This window comes from Stylophora pistillata, chromosome 9 (assembly GCF_964205215.1).
Source record: "Stylophora pistillata chromosome 9, jaStyPist1.2, whole genome shotgun sequence".
NCBI lineage: Eukaryota > Metazoa > Cnidaria > Anthozoa > Scleractinia > Pocilloporidae > Stylophora > Stylophora pistillata.
In genome coordinates, this window is record NC_142527.1 from 20074323 (window position 1) to 20092700 (window position 18378).

At 40.1% G+C, this 18378-nt stretch overlaps 2 protein-coding genes and 2 pseudogenes across 2 annotated transcripts in view; 3 read left to right on the forward strand and 1 right to left on the reverse strand.

Annotated features, from left to right (window-relative positions):
• The first annotated feature begins 1360 nt into the window (after positions 1-1360).
• LOC148723710 (adenosine receptor A3-like) lies at positions 1361-2288 on the forward strand (annotated as a pseudogene).
• A 9830-nt stretch (positions 2289-12118) lies between these two features.
• Positions 12119-13789, forward strand: LOC148723711 (uncharacterized; annotated as a pseudogene).
• LOC148723712 (uncharacterized) lies at positions 12847-16329 on the reverse strand. The gene is made up of 4 exons (XM_088734074.1): positions 15974-16329; positions 15633-15788; positions 15430-15560; positions 12847-15325 (listed from the first exon to the last, which is right to left on the reverse strand). The coding sequence occupies exons 1-4, from the start codon at positions 16093-16095 to the stop codon at positions 14166-14168; spliced, it is 1569 nt and encodes a 522-aa protein (XP_088590200.1). The 5' UTR covers positions 16096-16329; the 3' UTR covers positions 12847-14165.
• Positions 16330-17868: 1539 nt separating this feature from the next.
• The window catches only part of LOC148723713 (uncharacterized), a 2884-nt gene continuing 2374 nt past the window's right edge, over positions 17869-18378 (forward strand). Inside the window, exon 1 of the mRNA XM_088733467.1 lies at positions 17869-18274. Within this exon, the coding sequence (XP_088589593.1) occupies positions 17936-18274 (339 nt within the window). The 5' untranslated portion in view covers positions 17869-17935. The remainder of the gene's footprint in view (positions 18275-18378) is intronic.

Consider the following 18378-nt stretch of genomic DNA (forward strand, 5'->3'; position numbering starts at 1 on the left):
CGAGAACAAATACCTTCACCGTGTTTTTACGAAGAACAACTACAACAACGACTTCATCCGACGAAACACTCACCGACCCACTACCACTACCGAAACAAACGACACCGCAACCCCCACGACTACAGCAACCATACCGTACATAAAAGGCATGTCTGAAAACATCTCGCGCATCTTACTACCCTTCAATATCCGCGTCGCCCACAAACCCATCACCACACTACGTCAGTTACTAACCAACGTTAAAGACAAAGACGAACCGAGGAACAGACAGGGAACCATTTATAAGATCAATTGTTCCGACTGCCAAGCCTCCTACATCGGTGAGACTGGCAGAAACCTCACAACAAGACTGACTGAACACAGACGGGTGACGAGGAAAGGTGATGTCAGCAATCACATTGCTGAACACCATCGACTTACCAACCAAAACATTGACTGGGACTCTGCGCAATGCCTAACCTAGGGCACTGACTATTTTCAACGAATGACTCTGGAAAGCTGGTTTACTAACTTAGAACAGACTACCCTAAACAGATGTCAACAACTACCCGCTCCATACAAACGACTCATTCACGACATAAACATCACAAACGACCGAAAAAGAACGACCTAACTTTACCGAAAGATCGAAACAGACCAATCAGGGCACTCAATTGCTCTTTGTTTCTTTCTTTTTTGAAACTGTCATTTCTAGTATTCTCTTGAAGCTTGTTATCATACACCTACGATTCTCAAGTACGATGCGATTCTTACGGTACAACTAAGAAATCGAACGCAGTTTAAGCCAAGAATCAAAATTTTCTTTATGCCACAATTTTTCGTCAGCAGCCAGATTAATAAAGAAATAAATGACAATTTTTGGCCGACTTAACTGTTAAGTAGATCTGTCGTGCAGTGATTTCAATAAATTGTCTTAACTTGAACCGTAATGGTGTTTCAGAATAATCCTTATATTTTTTAATCTTTTAATCCTTTTTGCAAAAATTTGCTGTTTCGTGGAGAAACAACAAATTATTTTTCAACGAAATGAAAGATTGTATAATTATAAGAAAGGAAATAGTCAGAACAGCGGTTGATCAGTGTTTTTCCACTTTTTTTCTAGCATGATAGATGCCGTTAATAGATCTCAGCATTAACATTTTTGTTTTAACTTATTTTTGGCCGTAACCAATTATTTTCGAGACTTCTATCACAATAGGTGCTTTTCATATATCACTTTTGTCTTTATTTATTACGAGAGGGGAAGATCTGCAAAATTCATTCCTAACTTTTTGGCCTCTAATTTTCCGCCGCTGACGCAAAAAAGAGACCTTTAGCGAGTCAAGTCGAGCAGGTCTGTCCTGCTCCATATAGATTACTAATGAGTCAGTCTTCAAACGAAACTCGACCTCGATGTTTCATTGAGACACCTATTATGATACTTATTGGTGAACAAAATACGCCTTTAGCGTTCAACATTTTGGCAAACATTCTGCTCACGTTCACCGCAGTTTTGGGAAATGCTTCCATTCTTCTCAGCTTCGTCTATTTGCCCTCCTTGCGATCAATCTCAAATCATCTTATTTTTGGTTTGGCCTTGACTGATATTGGAGTAGGATCCATCGTCCATCCACTGTACATATTTGTTTTATTTCCCGTTTACTAGAACAGAGTTCCTCCCTGTTCGGTTTTGGCAGCTTACAGCATAGCGACTTCCTTTCTAAGTGGTATTTCGCTCCTTTATATCACAATCATTGGGCTGGACAGATATTGGGCGATTAAACTGCACCTTCGATATCGACTACTGGTGACGGAAAAAAGAGTTGTTATTATGCAGATGGCTTTGTGGTTAATGAACTTTCTACTTAGCCTTATTTGGCTACAGGGATTTCGTGTTTACTCGACATTTGCAGCAGTTGTTGTATCTGTGTCCCTTCTCGTCACTTTTTTCGTATATATAAAAGTATATCAAGTTGTTAAAAGGCATAAAGTACAAATTCAAGATCAAATGGAGTCACATGTCGCAGTTTGAAATTTTTCGTTTAAAGCGTTTACGAAGGTCTGCCATGAGCACACTTTATGTTTTCTTCATGTTTTTACTCTGCTATCTTCCATTTTGTGTAATTACCGTCCTCAACAACATCTCAATTTATTCGAGTAAAACTAACATATTAGCCTTCGAGTTTTCTGCAACTCTTATGCTTTCAAATTCATCCATAAACCCCGTAATGTACTGCATGCGTCTTCCAGGATTCAAGACTGCAATTAAGAAAAAGTACCGCGGAATACTTTGCTTAAGAATTTCTTAGGCTTGAGTCGAAGTTCCCTTACTAGCTGTCTTAAATACATTTCGTATATTCTCAAAAAAGAAACAACAACTTTGAGTTTAAATTTACAACACATGTTTCGACATTCTCATGTCATCTTCAGTTGCAAATGAGCATTTAACGGTTGTACATTTGAATTTATATTAAGGTACGTTACAAATTACGTGCCAGGGCTTAAGTTACATTTGAATGTTAAAAACGCGAAAAATGTAAATAGCGCGCTTGACTAGATCAAAAAAATAATAATAATAATAGTAATAAAGTAAAAGACCAAGGAAAAACATAATTAAAAGGAAAGAGACAATTCTAGATGCTACAATTGCTGATTAAGAATGGGTTTTCCCCAGTTAATATGCAATGCCTCTTTGATCTTGATTTGGTATTTTGAAGCGGCAGAATATAAGATCGTGAAACATTCAGTATCACAAGAGTCAAGACAGGCCCTTGATGATTGCAGGTGCTTGTAAATATGCGAAGTTTTGTCCGACAAGAGGTGCTCACGAACTCGTGTACAATTGTGGCGAGCGGTCTCACCAAGATAACTGACATTACAGCCAGCACACGAAAATTTATATACGACACGCGAACGTAGACCCAGCGGTACTGAATCTTTCACACTGAACATGTTTCTGAGTTTAAACTTACTGAAGACTAACTTAACATCTAAATCAGCTCTACAATAACGTTTGAGTAGTTGTCTTAACTTAGTCTGAACGATGTTCGAAAACCGACCAAAATAGGGAAGTTTATAATAGTGCGAAGAAGGTTTACCGGAGTTAGAAGAGGCGTTCTGCCCAGTAGGAGAAGGATTATTTTTCTTCGCTAGATACCTGTAAATGATCTTGTCTATGTCCCAAGATGGGAAACAATTTTTCCGTAGCAAGAAAATAAGTTTCTTGACATCCAGATGAAAACCAGCCCAGGAATTATTGATCTCATTTGCTCTGTCAGTCAATGTTCTGACTAAAACTAATTTGTAAATCAAAGGGGCGAAGCTGAAATAATTAGTAAGAAGACCAGTAAACGTCTTCTTGCGATATACACTAGTTACGATGGATGTATGACTGTTGTCTAACAATATGTCTAGAAACGATAATTTCTTATCAATTTCCTTTTCCATTGTAAAAACGAATACTAGGATGCCTGGCGTTGATATAATCAAAGAACACGAGCGCGTCCTCCTCGCTATTGAACAAACAAAAGGTGTCATCAACATAGCGTCTGTACAACAGAACTTCAGAGAATGAATAGTTATCTAGCCAGTTTTTTTCATGATGTCCCATAAAGAGGTTTGCAAGTACTGGAGCAAGTGGGGACCCCATGGCAACCCCATCTATTTTGATCATAAAACACACCCTTAAACAAGAAACCAGTCTCAGCTGTTGCGAAGGTAAAAAGCGTTTTTAGGTCAGCGGCGTTTAGCGTAAGACCAGGGTTACCTTGATAACTGTATCTGATCGTCAGATCAATGCATTCATCAAGAGGTATACGTGTCGTATATAAATTTTCGTGTGCTGGCTGTAATGTCAGTTATATTGGTGAGACCACTCTCCACATTTGTACACGAGTTCGTGAGCGCCTCTTGTCGGAAAAAAATTCGCATATTTACAAGCACCTGCAATCATCAAGGGCCTGTCTTGACTCTTGTGATACTGAATGTTTCACGATCGTAGATTCTGCCGCTTCAAAATACCAAATCAAGATCAAAGAGGCATTGCATATTAAGGGGGAAAAACCCATTCTTAATTAGCAATTGAAGCATCTAGAATTGTCTCTTTCCTTTTAATTATATTTTTCCTTAGTCTTTTATTTTATTATTATTATGTTTTTTTTTTTTTCATCTAGTCAAGCGCGCACTATTTATATTTTTTGCGTTTTTAACATTCAAATGTAACTTAAGCCCTGGCACGTAATTTGTAACGTACCTTAATATAAATTCAAATGGACAACCGTTAAATGCTCATTTGCAACTGAAGATGACATGAGAATGTCGAAACATGTCTTTTAACTGTAAACTCAAAGTTGTTGTTTCTTTTTCGAGAGTTATTGTCACTCTGTTGTCTTTACGTCATGTCGTATATTATAAAAACGCCGAAAAGCATCCTTCGTAGATTACATAGCCTACTTTATTTATATCGAATTACTTATTTTTAGTGTCTTCATTTATACCTTATGTATGTGTTAACGTTCTTACATATTTCGCCATTAAACACGAAGGCGCGGTATAAAAGGGCATAAGCTCCTCCCCCTAATTTTGAATTCACCCCAAAAAATAAAGATGGCGGACGATGAGGAGAACCGCAACGAACACTTAGTATTTGTTATACTTGTCAAAAGCAATAACACATACCCAGAAACGGTCGCAAAATATCAGTAGAGTTATTTTTCTGTGAGTAGTTTAGTTTGGAATACAACATTTCCTCGTTTCGTGTAAAAAACTTGCGTTGTTACAGTCAAATTCAAATCGCCCGCCATGGGTAAATCAGGGAGGGGGGGGGGGATATCTGTTAATGATTTAGATTGTGGTAGAAATCGGACGCCGGACTCTTATTCTTCACATAAATAGAACTCTTCAAACAGCAGTCAGCAAGAAGCAGTATAGGGCACTATCTTCGCCTTGCCTTTATCCTCAAATTTTAGTTCGTATAAGCGACGGTGAAAAATCACCATTAAAGACAATAAACGACACACACTTTGGTAATAGGAGGAGATGTAAGCAGGTGTTAGTTACGGAGAACAACTCAATATGCTCAAAATTTTTCAAAATGGTTTTTATTGAGATTACAAAAGCGCTTGAACTACTGAATACAATTTCACGAAAATCCTCTACTCTTATGTCAACTTGGCTGATCTACTGCTTTTAAAGTCGCTTATTCGCATCCCGGCGCTTGAGAGAGCCATGATACACTCGACCACTCAATGCAGAGATGTGTGATCAGTTATTTCTCGTTTGAACCTGAACGAGACCGGTTTAGTACACAATTACACCAGCTACCAGCTGAAGCTCCGATTGGACAGACACTAAAGGTAATTTAACAGAAATTTGTCAATGATAGACAAACGTAAATAAGTAACAAAAACAACAAAAGATGAATGAATGAATGAATAAATAAGCAAATAAATGAAAATAACAATAATAATAATAAAAATAAAGAGACAATTAGTTAATCTAAGTAATCCTTTTTCGGGTGAAGGAAAATACAGATTTGCCAACATACATGTTTCACGTCCTATTCATAACTAAATCTGATCGGGAGCAAAAGCGTAAGTACCGCGCGTAAAGGAAAAAGCAAAATTCAAGTATATTTTCCATCTTCCACCACAGCAGCTATCACCAGGGCTGCAATAATCATGCTTGCATCTTTTCTGTATAGAGAGAGAGAGAAAGATAGGAAGAGTGCAATCTTGCAAAATTTTTCGTGAAAATGATTTAAAGTATCCCGCCATTCATTTCCAGTGGCGGATCTAGTGGAGGGGCACGGGGGGCCCGCTTCCCCCCTTGTTTTGGTTTAAAAAAAAATAAACGCAGAGTGGAGAAAAGCCGGCAGTTGCAGACACATGAACCAAAAATTTTGCCCCACCCCCCCGCAGGCTCTAGGTCTCTGACCAGTGATAAGATAGTTATTTTGTTACCTCATGATTCATAATGAAATCCATGAGTTTGTTTCTGAACTTCTCCTACAGAAAACAATGAAATAAATTTAAAAAGAGATAAAAAATCTACGAAACGGATCCTCAGTATCAAATACAACCGAAAATGTATTCAACAACGAGGACATGATACTTACCTTGCTAAACTCGTGCAGGGGACGCCGCCCATTATTCCACCCCCAGCCTGAAGAGGATATTGCTGATATAGCTGTTATTGCAACCAAAATAAGAACGGTGATTAAAATAGCCGGCTTCATCTTATCTAAAAGCGAAAGCAGACGCATTGAACACGTTTTTCTCCAGAAAACGGCCAAATATTCTAAACCCCTGTTAAATAAAAATGATCAATAAAAAATTGAATAAGTCAACGGATAAAAAAAAACCCGTAAAATTCAGTTAGACAGTTTCGGTCCTTCAAGCTCCTCCTCTCGTTTTCGCTGCTCTGCTATGCCTTTTTTTTTTTTTCTAGCGCCAAAATCGCCATCTTGGCAAGAATACCTCCTTAACTGCCTAAAATATGGCGCCGTTGCGTACCTTTGCCCGATTCCATGCGCAGTGATGTTGCAATAAAAGTCAAAATGATCAGAGAGGCGCACTGGATACAATTCACCATGCTCTATAATCAACTTGAAGATTGTGCGGATGCGAACATCAGTGTTACAAACGGTTTCACTTTAACTCTTTACACCCTAACATCTGCATGCATATTCTCCGCACTGTTCTTTTTACATTGCCTTGGGTGCGGAAAAGGAGAATTTGTTTAACAATCGAGAGCTTTCTTTAGTTGGTGATTATTTCCTTTACTCTCATGATCTTCATGTGTGATTCATGGGTGATATTGTAAGGAGAAATTAGCTGCTAGTCACTCTTAAGGGTCAAGGATTTAATACATCAGTGCAACTAGACGTGATGCGGCTTATCTCATTTTATGGCTCATTAGGTTACCACAGCAACTATATATTATCCGAGCAGACAAATGCAAACAAATTACCCTATCGGGTCAAAACGAGCTTGAAGTCATTTAGTAAATCCGGAGATGGAGTCATTATGTTTTATTGATTGTTTTTCGTGCACACTAATGCTCTCTGCCACAACCTCCTTTGCATTTTAGTTGCGATAAAAACTAGGTCATATGTTGACAAAAAGCTACCTTTCCTTAACTGAGAGCCTAAAACAAAATTAATACGCTATTAGTCATCCGTTATTCGTTTTCTACGATCTAACTGAAATGAGCTATCGCTTGATACAGAGAAGGGGAATGCCCTTAATTAAATAGGCATTGAAGTTACCTCTGTTCGGCCAATGATCTTGGTATCATGAAGTAATCTATATTTTAACTGAACTCAGCTTGGGAAAAAGCTATCAAAATCACCGTCTTGGCAAGAATACCTCCTTAACTGCCCAAAATATCGGGCCGTTGCCTGCCTTTCCCCGGTTCCATTCGCAGTGATGTAACAAATTTTCACCGCTGTGATGACGAATACCGTTGCTTCCGTTGTTTATAAGGTTACAGACCCCGCTACACCACTACCGATTTGTCTTTTACCAAATATCGACGTCAAATGAAACGATTCCTTCAGTACGTGACTCGCTGCGTGACACGTTAACGCGAGAAGCGTCGTCTGTACTCTTAATGACAACGGCCAATCAGATTGCGACATTATTGGCAATTGTGGTAAAGTTTTCCTTTCAAATCAGTGTATATGACATTCGTCTTAAAACTAGATGATTGGAGTGAGGGGGCTTGAAATTGTACCTGTCACGTTCTAAAGTCGATGGAAATGGATACACACGAATCTAATCTATACATCTGCCATGCTACTTTAATGATTCAATCCTCTCTCACATTACCTGCTTACCTACATCATGTATGGCACACGAAGTGTACCTTACAAACACTACATCCCTTTCTTTTTCATTTAGAGCCACAACGATCCTAAGATGTCAACACAACGGAGAGTCGCTTAAAGCCTAGTACAATTGAAACTCATAAAACGGCTAGCCACAAAATCATTCATCCTCCCCTTATGAACAGTAAAACTCACGACAAAGTTTCTGATAATGGCACCTAAGTCAAAACATAGTCCTTGATAATGACACTCAAGTCATAACAAAGTCTTAAAATCTTTCCGGCGGTTTTCTGACTCTAATCGGTCTCGTCACAACCGGGCTGCCCAGTTTTTCTCGTTCTGCTTCCGGTTCCACAGGATCAGTAACATCAAGCGTTGAAGTTGTTTCCCCCGGGTTCTCTGATGTCTCCTCATACTTCTTTACATGGGTTGTGTTTCGCATTAGTTGAATTCCATCTGGTGATTCAATAACAACACTGTTTCTAGTCTTGGTGATAACATCGTAAGGCTCAAGAGCAAATGATGTTGATGATTCATTTTTACGCTCTTGTTTGGCTAACACTTAATCACCTGGAGCTAGGTAAGACTCGTGGGTATTCCTCTTCTTGTCTGCATACCATTTGGTTTTGGCTTTCATTTTTCCATGTCTGTCTCGCATCCCGCTCTCTGTGCTCTCCTCTTTCAGTTCGGGTAATTTAGTACGCATATTTCTGCCAAACAAGAGTTCCGCTGGGCTCACACCTGTGGTAGTTGGAGGGGTTGACCTATATGCTACCAAATACTTGCGCACTTCTGTCTTCCATTCTTTCCCCTCAGCTTGAGCTATTTTCATCCTCTTGAGGAGGGACCTGTTTTGTCTTTCCACTTCACCATTCGCTTGTGGCCATAGTGGCGTGGTCTTCCTGTGTTCTATACCGTTATCCTCTAAATACTTTTCAAATACTTCAGATCTGAAGTGTGGACCGTTGTCACTTCTGAGTGACTGAGGTAGTCCATGCGTGGTGAAGATTTTCTCCAAACACTCTATGACTTTTTCTGACGTTATGGAACGCATGACTTCTATTTCATAGTAACTGCTGAAGTAATCAATGATGACTAAGACAGATTCTCCTAAGGGTAATGGGCTTAACAGGTCAATGGCCAAATCTTGCCAGGGGCTACTTGGTAATGGTGTTAACTTGATTGGCTCTGGGTTTGCTGGGCTGCTTACAAGCTGACAGCCATAACAAGTTTTGCAAAACTTCTCGGCTTCCCTGTCGATTCCAGGCAACCAGACTTTTGATCGCAACCTCTGCTTCATACTGACAATTCCTGGGTGTCCTTCATTGGCAAGGTTCAATACTCGAGGTCTCAGCTTGCTCAGTATGACAACCCTGGTACCACGAAGGATCAGCTTGCCAATAACACACAGTTCGCTACATACTGACACACTGGTACGTACTGCTTCTGCTGGTCACCTTTCCAGTTTCCATCTTTAATGTACTGGCGTAGTTCCACAAACTCTCTGTCTTCTGATGAGGTTTCTTCGATTTCACGTGTTGTCATCGATTGAGGAGTGGCAGTTGCTGCGACGAACCTGACAAATTCATCCGACACCTTGTGCGCCGATGATGGTTCTGCTTGTCCATTCGCATGCAACAAGCGTGAAAATGGGTTAGCAATATTCTGCTCACCAGGTAGGTATTTGACTTGGAATTTATATGGCTGTAATCGCAGGATCCATCTTTCGATTCGTGCACACGGTTTGGACCTGCTCGAGTAGATTGTTTCCAGCGGCTTATGATCAGTATACAGTGTGAATTCAATGCCGTACAAGTACACATGGAATCGTTCACATGCCCATACGACAGCTAAGGCTTCTTTTTGTGTTTGCGAATAACGCCTTTCCACCGCGCTTAAACTCTTACTTGCGTAGCTAATGACTATTTTCCTGCCTTGCTGCTCTTGGATGAGGATCACACCGAGGCCCACCGGGCTTGCATCTGCTATGATTAGTGTCTTGGCATCTTTATCAAAATAGCCAAGATTATCTGCACTTGATAGTCTCTTCTTAAGCTCATTGAATGTATTCTTCTGCTCTTCTCCAAATTCGAAACGAACACCCTTTTTGGTCAACTTTCGTAATGGCTCCGCGGCTGTATCGAAGTCCGGAATGAAAAGGGCATTGTAATTTGCCAGCCCCAGAAAGCTTCTGACTCCTGATGCGCTTTGCGGTTCTCTTGCATCAACGATCGCCTTTACCTCGTCTTCAGCAGGACCAATACCATTGTTGCTTAGCACCAGTCCCATGAAGACCATCGGGGTCATATGGAACTTACTCTTCTCTGCATTCAGTGTGAGGTTCTTCTCTTTCAGCCTTTCCAAAACTCGCTGCAATCTTCTGTCATGTTCCTCAGTGTTCTTCCCATGAATGATGATATCATCTGAGATGTTGGCAACACCTTCGCAGCCTTGTAATGATTGTTGGATGACGTGCTGGTATACTTCTGGAGCTGAACTTATCCCAAACATGAGGCGCTTGTATTGGTAAAGACCACAATGTGTAGTGAACGTTGTGATGCTTCTGGAATCTGGATGGAGTTCTAACTGGTGGTAGCCCCATTTTAAATCCAGTTTACTGAATATGGTGCTCTGGTTGAGGCTTTGGAGCACTTCGTCCACTGTAGGTATGGGATAACGTTCTCTGATAATGGCTTCGTTAGCTCTGCGCATGTCTACACAAAGGCGTATTTCGTCATTCTACTTTGGGACTACTACAACTGGACTAACCCACGGGGTTGGCCCTCTACTGGTTCAATTATGTCCATGGCTATTAATTCTTCAATCTTCTCCTTAACCTTGTCTCGAAGACTAAATGGGGTACGCCTGACTGGTTGCGCCACTAGGGGTACATCTGGATTCACATACAACTTAACTTGGAAATCTTTCAACTTTCCCACACCCTCAAAGATCTCCTTGTAATCAGACATGATTGTCTCACTACATGTCACGGTGCAGATCTGGATTCCTAATTTCAACACTCCAAGCTTTATGGCAGTTTCTCTTCCAAGCAGTGCCGCCCCTTCGCCATTAATAACAACAAATTCAGCTTCGGCCTCTTTTCCCTCTACTCTCGCTTGTGCTGAGAATTTTCCTAGAACGTTCAGCGGCTGTTTACTGCCATATGTATAAAGCTTCTTATCACTCTTTCTCGACACACACTTAACGTATCAAACTTTTGGTTAGGATTTTGGCTGTACAATAAGTCAAGCTTTCGCTCCTTATATGTCCTTATCTATTGTCTGAAGGAAAAGGGTTTTTTTGTTCGCAAGACAAAGGTTAGTAATCACCGGCGCGTAGCCAGCTCACCGAGCGCGAAATTTAAATTTCTTCGGAAGCGATTAGTGTTACAAACACAGCCTTTGTGGGGGAGGTTGTGGTAATGATTGTTGCAGCCTAGACACATCTAAAAGGGGTGGGGTGGGGAAGTTTGTGTCAAGAAGAGCGAGGTCTGGACGATAAGTAAGCGAAAACTTACGCATAATAGCTTTAATAAAACGACTCTGAAAGTTGATTGAAACTTTTCGAACCCTCGTGAACCATTACAACTGCAGCTTCTTCCTGAATTCAAACTCTCCTAGGCTAAATACAACTTATACATGTCATTTGATCTTTTTCGGGCCCATTCACGTGCCCAAAGCCCATTTCGCTTCTCTTAGCCTGAGCCGGCTTAGAGAAGCGAAAACGGCTATTGGGACGAGAATGTTTCTGGCCACGATACTACTCTTCCCAGTGGACCGCTGAACCCAACGAATTTTTTTACCGCTTTAAAAGTAATGTTGTGAAATCAAACACGTAGTACATTGAAATGCACTTGACTTTGACGTATTACGTGATTTTCATTTAAAAACGTTACTCTAGAGCTCAAGGCGGCAAAAAAATTCGTGGGTGTAGCAGTCTACTGAGAAGAGTAGTGGTGCTTTAGCAATCAAACTTGGAAGTTATTTGTATTTGAATAAAAACCGCTGGTTCACAGTCGAATCAGAAGTGTCTGTTAAGTCGGCGCGTTATCATGCTAAGAACTCTAACAGTGAAACAAAGTTTAAATCCTCCGCTTTTCCCTTTCGCTCATTTTCCTTAACTCCATTTTATAACGCGAAATATGAGTATAAAATTTGGCGCCAACTTAAGATACACGGAGGGCGGACAGTAAAAAATGATCCCAAAAGCACCTCTATTAATTAACTGGGTGCGTGCCGGCAGTTTAGATTCTTCAGCGCAATGAATATTCTCTTCTTTCACATCCCCATAATCCCTTGCGCCTTGGGGGTAACCAGTCTGACAACAAAGCTAAGGACGCCATATCTGTTTACAAAACTCTTATATATCATCGTAATTTACATGGGAAAAAACGACTTTTGCTGTGCTCCAAGCTGCTCAAATAATCGGAAAAGAAACCCAAATCTCAAGTTTTACAGAATTCCGAAAGAATCTAAGCGAAGAAATGTTTGGTTAAATAGAATTCGCCGACAAGATTTTTCACCAACAGACAACACTCGATTGTGCTCAGCTCACTTCGTCGGAGGAGAAAAGTCCGATGATCCTACACATTCGGCTTACAATCCATCCATATTTGAGTTCAAGAAGGAAATTGAAAGTCGAAAGACCAGAACAAGTCAAAAAACAAACAAAGATGACTTCGTTGCAATTGAAACTGTAAAACCAAAGCGCAAACGAGTCAGTGTAAGTACTTCACGATGACTTTGATAAGTGTTTTTGTTTGAGTTTTTATACTTGAAACACTATTTCCAACATATCTTTTTTATCATTTTCTCAGGTATTGGGGGAAAGTAGGGGTCGCCCAAGAAAATCATTCAAATCTGTTGATGATCATGAAATATGGGGAGCTTGTTTACCAATAGAACACCCATTGAAAGAGCATGACTACTGCAAGTCGCAGGTGGATCCCAAGTCAAGAGAATTAAGCGATGACATTTTGCAAGAGCTCACTTCTTTGCAGAGCAAAGTGAGCGAACTTGAGCACGAAAATCAAAAGCTAGTGCAAAATGTCTTTTATTGGATCAAATTAAGCTAGACAATGACAAATTTCATTTTTGGACTAGTCTCCCTAACTATGACACCTTCAAAGCATTATTTAACTATTTAAATGCTGTTGGTGTAGACAAAAAAAAAAATGTTGGAGAGGATCTGAAATGGCTTTACGTGACTGTCAGTTAGGAAACAAACCAGGGCCATCATCCAAGCTGCCATTGGAGGAGGAGTTGTTCATGGTCGCTGTTAGATTAAGAGTAGGACTTACACTGCCAGATCTGGCATTGAGATTTGGAATCAGTGAAGCAAGTGTCAGCAAAAATTTTTCTGCATGGATTAATCTGCTGTATTTCCACTTAAAAGATCTCTGCCAAATGCCTGACTATGAGGAATGTGGAAAGGCAAATCAGTTCTCGTCATTCCCTGACCTCAAAGTTATTGTGGATTGCACTGAAATCTTTACCCAGAAACCCTCCTCATTAAAGGCCTGCAAAGAAGTATACTCAAATTACAAGAGTCATACAACCTTTAAGTTTCTAGTAGCAATAAATGCACATGGAGCAATTGTTTATGTGTCTCGAGCATGGGGAGGCAGGACATCAGACAAACACATCACAGCAAGCAGTGCAGAATTTATTGCTACCCTAAAGGCAGGGGATGAATTAATGGCTGACAGAGGATTTGATATCGATGAAGCAATGGAAGAAAAAGGAGTGAAGGTTACTATTCCAGATTTTAAAGGAACAGGTAGATCACAACTAAAAAAACACGAGGGAAAGCGCTCAGAGAAGATTGCAGAGGCAAGAATACACGTTGAGAGAGCTATCCAACGAATCAAAACTTTTCAGATCCTGTGTAAACCAATTCCACTCTCAATGGCTCATTTAGCTGAACAAATTTTTACTGTGTGCATATCTGGTTAACTTTCAAGCACCTATCTTAAGACAGTAAGAGGAAAGTATCTGATTCACTACAAACAATATCTGTATACAAAACGGGCAGTTTATCAGCTGTAATTTGAACATTAACATTTTTCAAATTTAAGGAACAATTTCTGGCTAAAATGACGAAGACTTCAAATTTCAACCCTGTTTCATCCTGGCTGTGGCCCCTCAATATTTTCACAATTAACATTTTTATAATCAACATATTTTGATAGTCAATATGATTACTCAAAAAGTAATCCAATCATTTGATTAGATTTTTTCTGGAAATTAGAACCCAATGAGGTAAAAAATTAAGACATCTATTGTTGTTATACAAAAGCAATCCTATTATCTTAACACTAATGTAAGCAGATACTGTGACAGTCTTAACTTATACAATTTTAAATTTGTCTCAATGAAGCAAGAGTAGAAAATTCAATTCCCAGTTTACCTATTCTTTCAATGCCATATTTCACTCTGGGATAAGCTAACTCTAACAAAAGTATGTTGTAAAAAAACTTCTCGAGTTTTGGTAAATTAATATTCCAGAAATCCTCATTAAAATCCACTCTTCTAACAAACAAATGAGTGCCATCAGAAGCCACAAAGTCAGTCCATCTTCGACCAGTGCAAAACAGCTGCTGTTGCATCTGATAGTAATATTTATGGTTTTCATTAACAATTAAACATCCATCTACATCTTTGACAATGTGTAGTCTTTTCAATGCTGCTTCCAATGTCTCATTGTAATGCGGGTGGATTTTCTTCACCTCAATAGATCCATCATCATCTATCAATCCATCGGGAGAGGCTCCTAGGAAGGGATGAGTTTTTGACACAAAAAAGCCAGATTTTTGTACTTTGTTATTTGTTATTTTCATATATTGTTCAATGATTTCCCCTTCAGAACAAATGCCATCTCTCATGTGTCCAGTTTGAATCTTGTTGTTATAGCCAAGGATTTCACTCACAGCTTTGGTGGGACTAGTTGTCTCTTTCATGAGAGCTCGTTTACATTGTGAAGCTGTAATTCTAGGGGTTCTTTGTACAAACCATTGTTTACAATTTGATTGATCCCTTGTAGCCTTTTCGATCTTCTTGATATCATCATCTTGTACTCTTAGCTTGTCAATAATTGCATCAGCTTTTGAAGTGATGTCATGTAGTGAAGCTGGATTTGACTTGATAGGGCTTACTATTGCTCTAACATTCTCATGCGCAGTGATGTCTTCAATGTCCATATTAAAACTGTACGCCAAATGTGGATCATCAGCTGGCAAGAAATCTGGCAATTCTTGCTGTAATGGTGATTGGGGTAGAATATCTTTTTGGGCTAATATGTAGAATATAGGTGGCATGGGGTTTCCATGATTTGCATAGAAAAGGTCTCTCTTTAAGTTCATTTTTAATTCATCCATGGTCCTTTTATCATGCTGTGTGGTTCCATAGAAACTTGCTGTTACAGAAGGGGATGGATGGAATTCCTTTGTGGGTGGTTCTTTACCTACTTTGGCCTTATAAAAGTTGATATCCTCTACAATGACAGGTTCAACTTTGGCACCTGTAAAATGGGCAAAAGAGAAATGCATTTGAAAAATAGAAAATAAATCCCGACATGTAATAGAATAATAATCCACAATATTATAAAGTTCATTTTCAGGATACCTTTAGGATCTGACCATGAACAAGGCAGATCAGTACAGGTGGGGTCAGGTGGAAGATGCTGTTTTCCCTCAGCTACTACATCACACAGGGTAAAGAGAATAGCTCCCACATGGCTACAGTCCCCTCTCAACCTAGAAAACAAATGCTACATTTAAGTAATCAGTTTCATTTGACATTTTTTTAAATAAATACAGCCAGCTTACCCAATTGTGCATGTGCATTGGCAAAACACTGGTTTGCTTGATTGGGTTTCCAGTACAACGTACATCACTTTGCTTTCCTCCTGATCAGTTGAGAATGACGGGTTGCAGATTCCTCTAAGAGCCCAAAGACTTAGGAAATCGGGCAGCAAATGAACTCTAAAGCACAAAACAGTAAAGGAAAGGTCAAAACTATAATGAGACAGAATAAAGACAAAGTTTCAACTTATCTAAAATGTTGCAATTTAACTTTGAAGACGGGTTTATTTTCTCAGACATGCTATTATGTCTTACTTGAAGCGTAGTTTCAATGTTTTATAATCAATCATAAAACACAGACTTACTTGACAGGATGTACATCTTGCTTGTGCTCCCATGCACGAAGTGTCTTATACTTTCGCACAGTTTGCTCTTCATAACCAACTCCAATTAAATATGACTTGACCATTGACTCATCCATGAGCATTGGTATGCCTGTTAAGTCCTTCTTCCATTCTTTTTGCTTCTGTAGATAAGCTATGGTTGGTAAAGTCCAGCAAGCTGACTGATTCTCGGTCTTTGTAGCGGTCGTGGATGATGTTGACAGATTTAAAGCGTTGCAAACAATGTTTACGAGCGCTTTCTTCCCGATAATTTTCTCAAAATCTACAGAGAGAGCTCTACAAACTTCCTTAAGCTTTGGTTTCGTGAGTTTAGAAGCATCTTTATAACAGTTTGGTAGCTTTAAATCCGTTTGTTTGGTTGGAGTCGCCATTTTGCTTGTAACTAGGGCTCCAAAGTTACCCCCCCAAAGCGCAAGGTATTTTGGGTAATGTGAAAAAGGAGAATAAAAGAAAAAAAGTCCGCAAACCGAAGGGAACAAAGAAAGTGTGACTTCATACCTTTTTACGTATAAGTGACCTCACTTTTCCTTTGTCTTGCGCTCAAAACTTAGCACTCTAACAGTGAAACAAGGCTCTATCCCTCCGCTTTTTCCCCTTCCCTCATTTTCGTTAACGCCATTTAAAACCTGCCATGCGACTACAAAAGTTAAAAGAGAGCGTTTTTCTCTGCCTATTATTGTAGTGACCTGTTGTAGTCACACTCAAGCAACGTTTATAAATAGAGGGAGGTGGCAAGCGGGCAGACTAATTAAGGGTATTCTTCTAAAGTTCAACAATAGCATAAAAAGGCTCGCAAACCCCATCCGCAGTCAGAAATTGCTTTCTACAGTTTGCGAATGAGCGTAACGCTAACACTATGAGTAAGTTTTACGAAGTCTCCAAAGTACTTGACAAGCGCGCAGATGCCGATAATCGTGTTCAGTTTCTTGTTCGCTGGCGCGGTTATGGGAAAAAGTACGACTCTTAGGTGGACGCCGAGGACACGAACGAGTACCTGAAGCAAGTGTTTCGCACTCGAAACCAAGGTAACCCTGGCTTGCTTCAGACCTTGAGCGTTCTTATCGCCGAAAAGTTGAAGATGAAGAAACCGCCGTCAACAAGCATCGTGAGACGTGTCTCCGCAACTATGCCAATGGATCCCGAGACTTTCAGAGTTGTTCAGTGGGCTACCTTCAGCACCAAATCTTTTGCGAGCGACTAAATTTTCAGTGCCTGTTCAATAGCTTGACACGATAATGCCTGCTGGATGGTCATTAAATACTTTCAAAAATTTAACTACTTGTCGGTTGCAGCCCGGCAAGCCTGTTGAGTTAGCTCTATAAGAGCGAAGGAAAGTATTTTATGATCATTCCAGGTGTTTGCATTGTCAGGGCGGAAATGGTGCACCCGTCGCTTGTAAAGATGTGGTGCAGAGGATTGTTTACGGGTCAACTCTACTGAAGATCTCGTTCTACCGAGAGCGGAATAAAGAAGCCCAGAAGAAGCCCAAGGAGCGCACAAGGCTAACTTGGGCTAAACCCAGAGTCGTCAATAAGTAGAGTACAGTTCGGTGACTTACCGTTGGGTAGGTGCCGTAAATAAAAACGGCTCCTTTAGGAGCCACCACACTACGAGAAAGAAATGACCAAATTGCAATAGATTGTGTTATTCTGTTCTTCCACCTTACTCTTTTGCAGCCACTTAGTAAAGAATTACTTCCCGCCTTGAATGAGGAAGCCGCGGGTTTGATTTCACCCTTAACGAGTTTCGCCCATAAAGCGTTTCGCCCAGACGTGTAGTGTGTATATGAAAGAACATTTTCCTTACCAACAGAGTGAAAGTCAATAACTTTTCATTTAACTTGGATGGATAGACCCATTTCAAGCGTGACGTCACATCACGTGACATTGCGAACTGGAGGACAAGCTTCAGTTTGTTTACAGCATGGCGGCGAAAGCGACTACGAAGCGTGGGTTGTTACCCGGTTATTTTGAAAATCTACAGCAGAAAGAATCAAAGGAAAGATATCTCGAAAAGTTAAAGTCTATCGAAGGACAAGATCCTTACGAAATTCCGCGCAAAGAGTGGATTGACGATGTCGATTGCTGGCCAGACGTAACGTACATAAACGTGGGGATGTATCTTCTGTTTGCTGCTAGCCCGTACACCCAGGAGCAATTGATGAGCTATAAAAGCTTAGACTGCTATCAGAACTTTGCGAACGGCTGGGTAAGGGAAGTTATGTGCAAGAAATTCGGCGAAAATCGCCTGTTAATAGCAAAGGTAAGTTTTCATAACGTCTTGTTAAAGAGTGTTTACACTCGTAAATGATGGATCAAGCTGTTCTCGCGCCGATCGTTGATTCTTTACAGTATAGTAACTACTAC

Excerpts from the sequence above, each read along its gene's own strand:
- LOC148723712 (XM_088734074.1), bottom strand. The coding sequence starts at position 16,095 with ATGCTCATGGATGAGTCAATGGTCAAGTCATATTTAATTGGAGTTGGT. Across the intron at positions 15,789-15,973 it reads CAAGATGTACATCCTGTCAA|AGTTCATTTGCTGCCCGATT; the intron begins GTAAGTCTGTGT and ends TTTGTGCTTTAG. Across the intron at positions 15,326-15,429 it reads TTCATGGTCAGATCCTAAAG|GTGCCAAAGTTGAACCTGTC; the intron begins GTATCCTGAAAA and ends CCCATTTTACAG.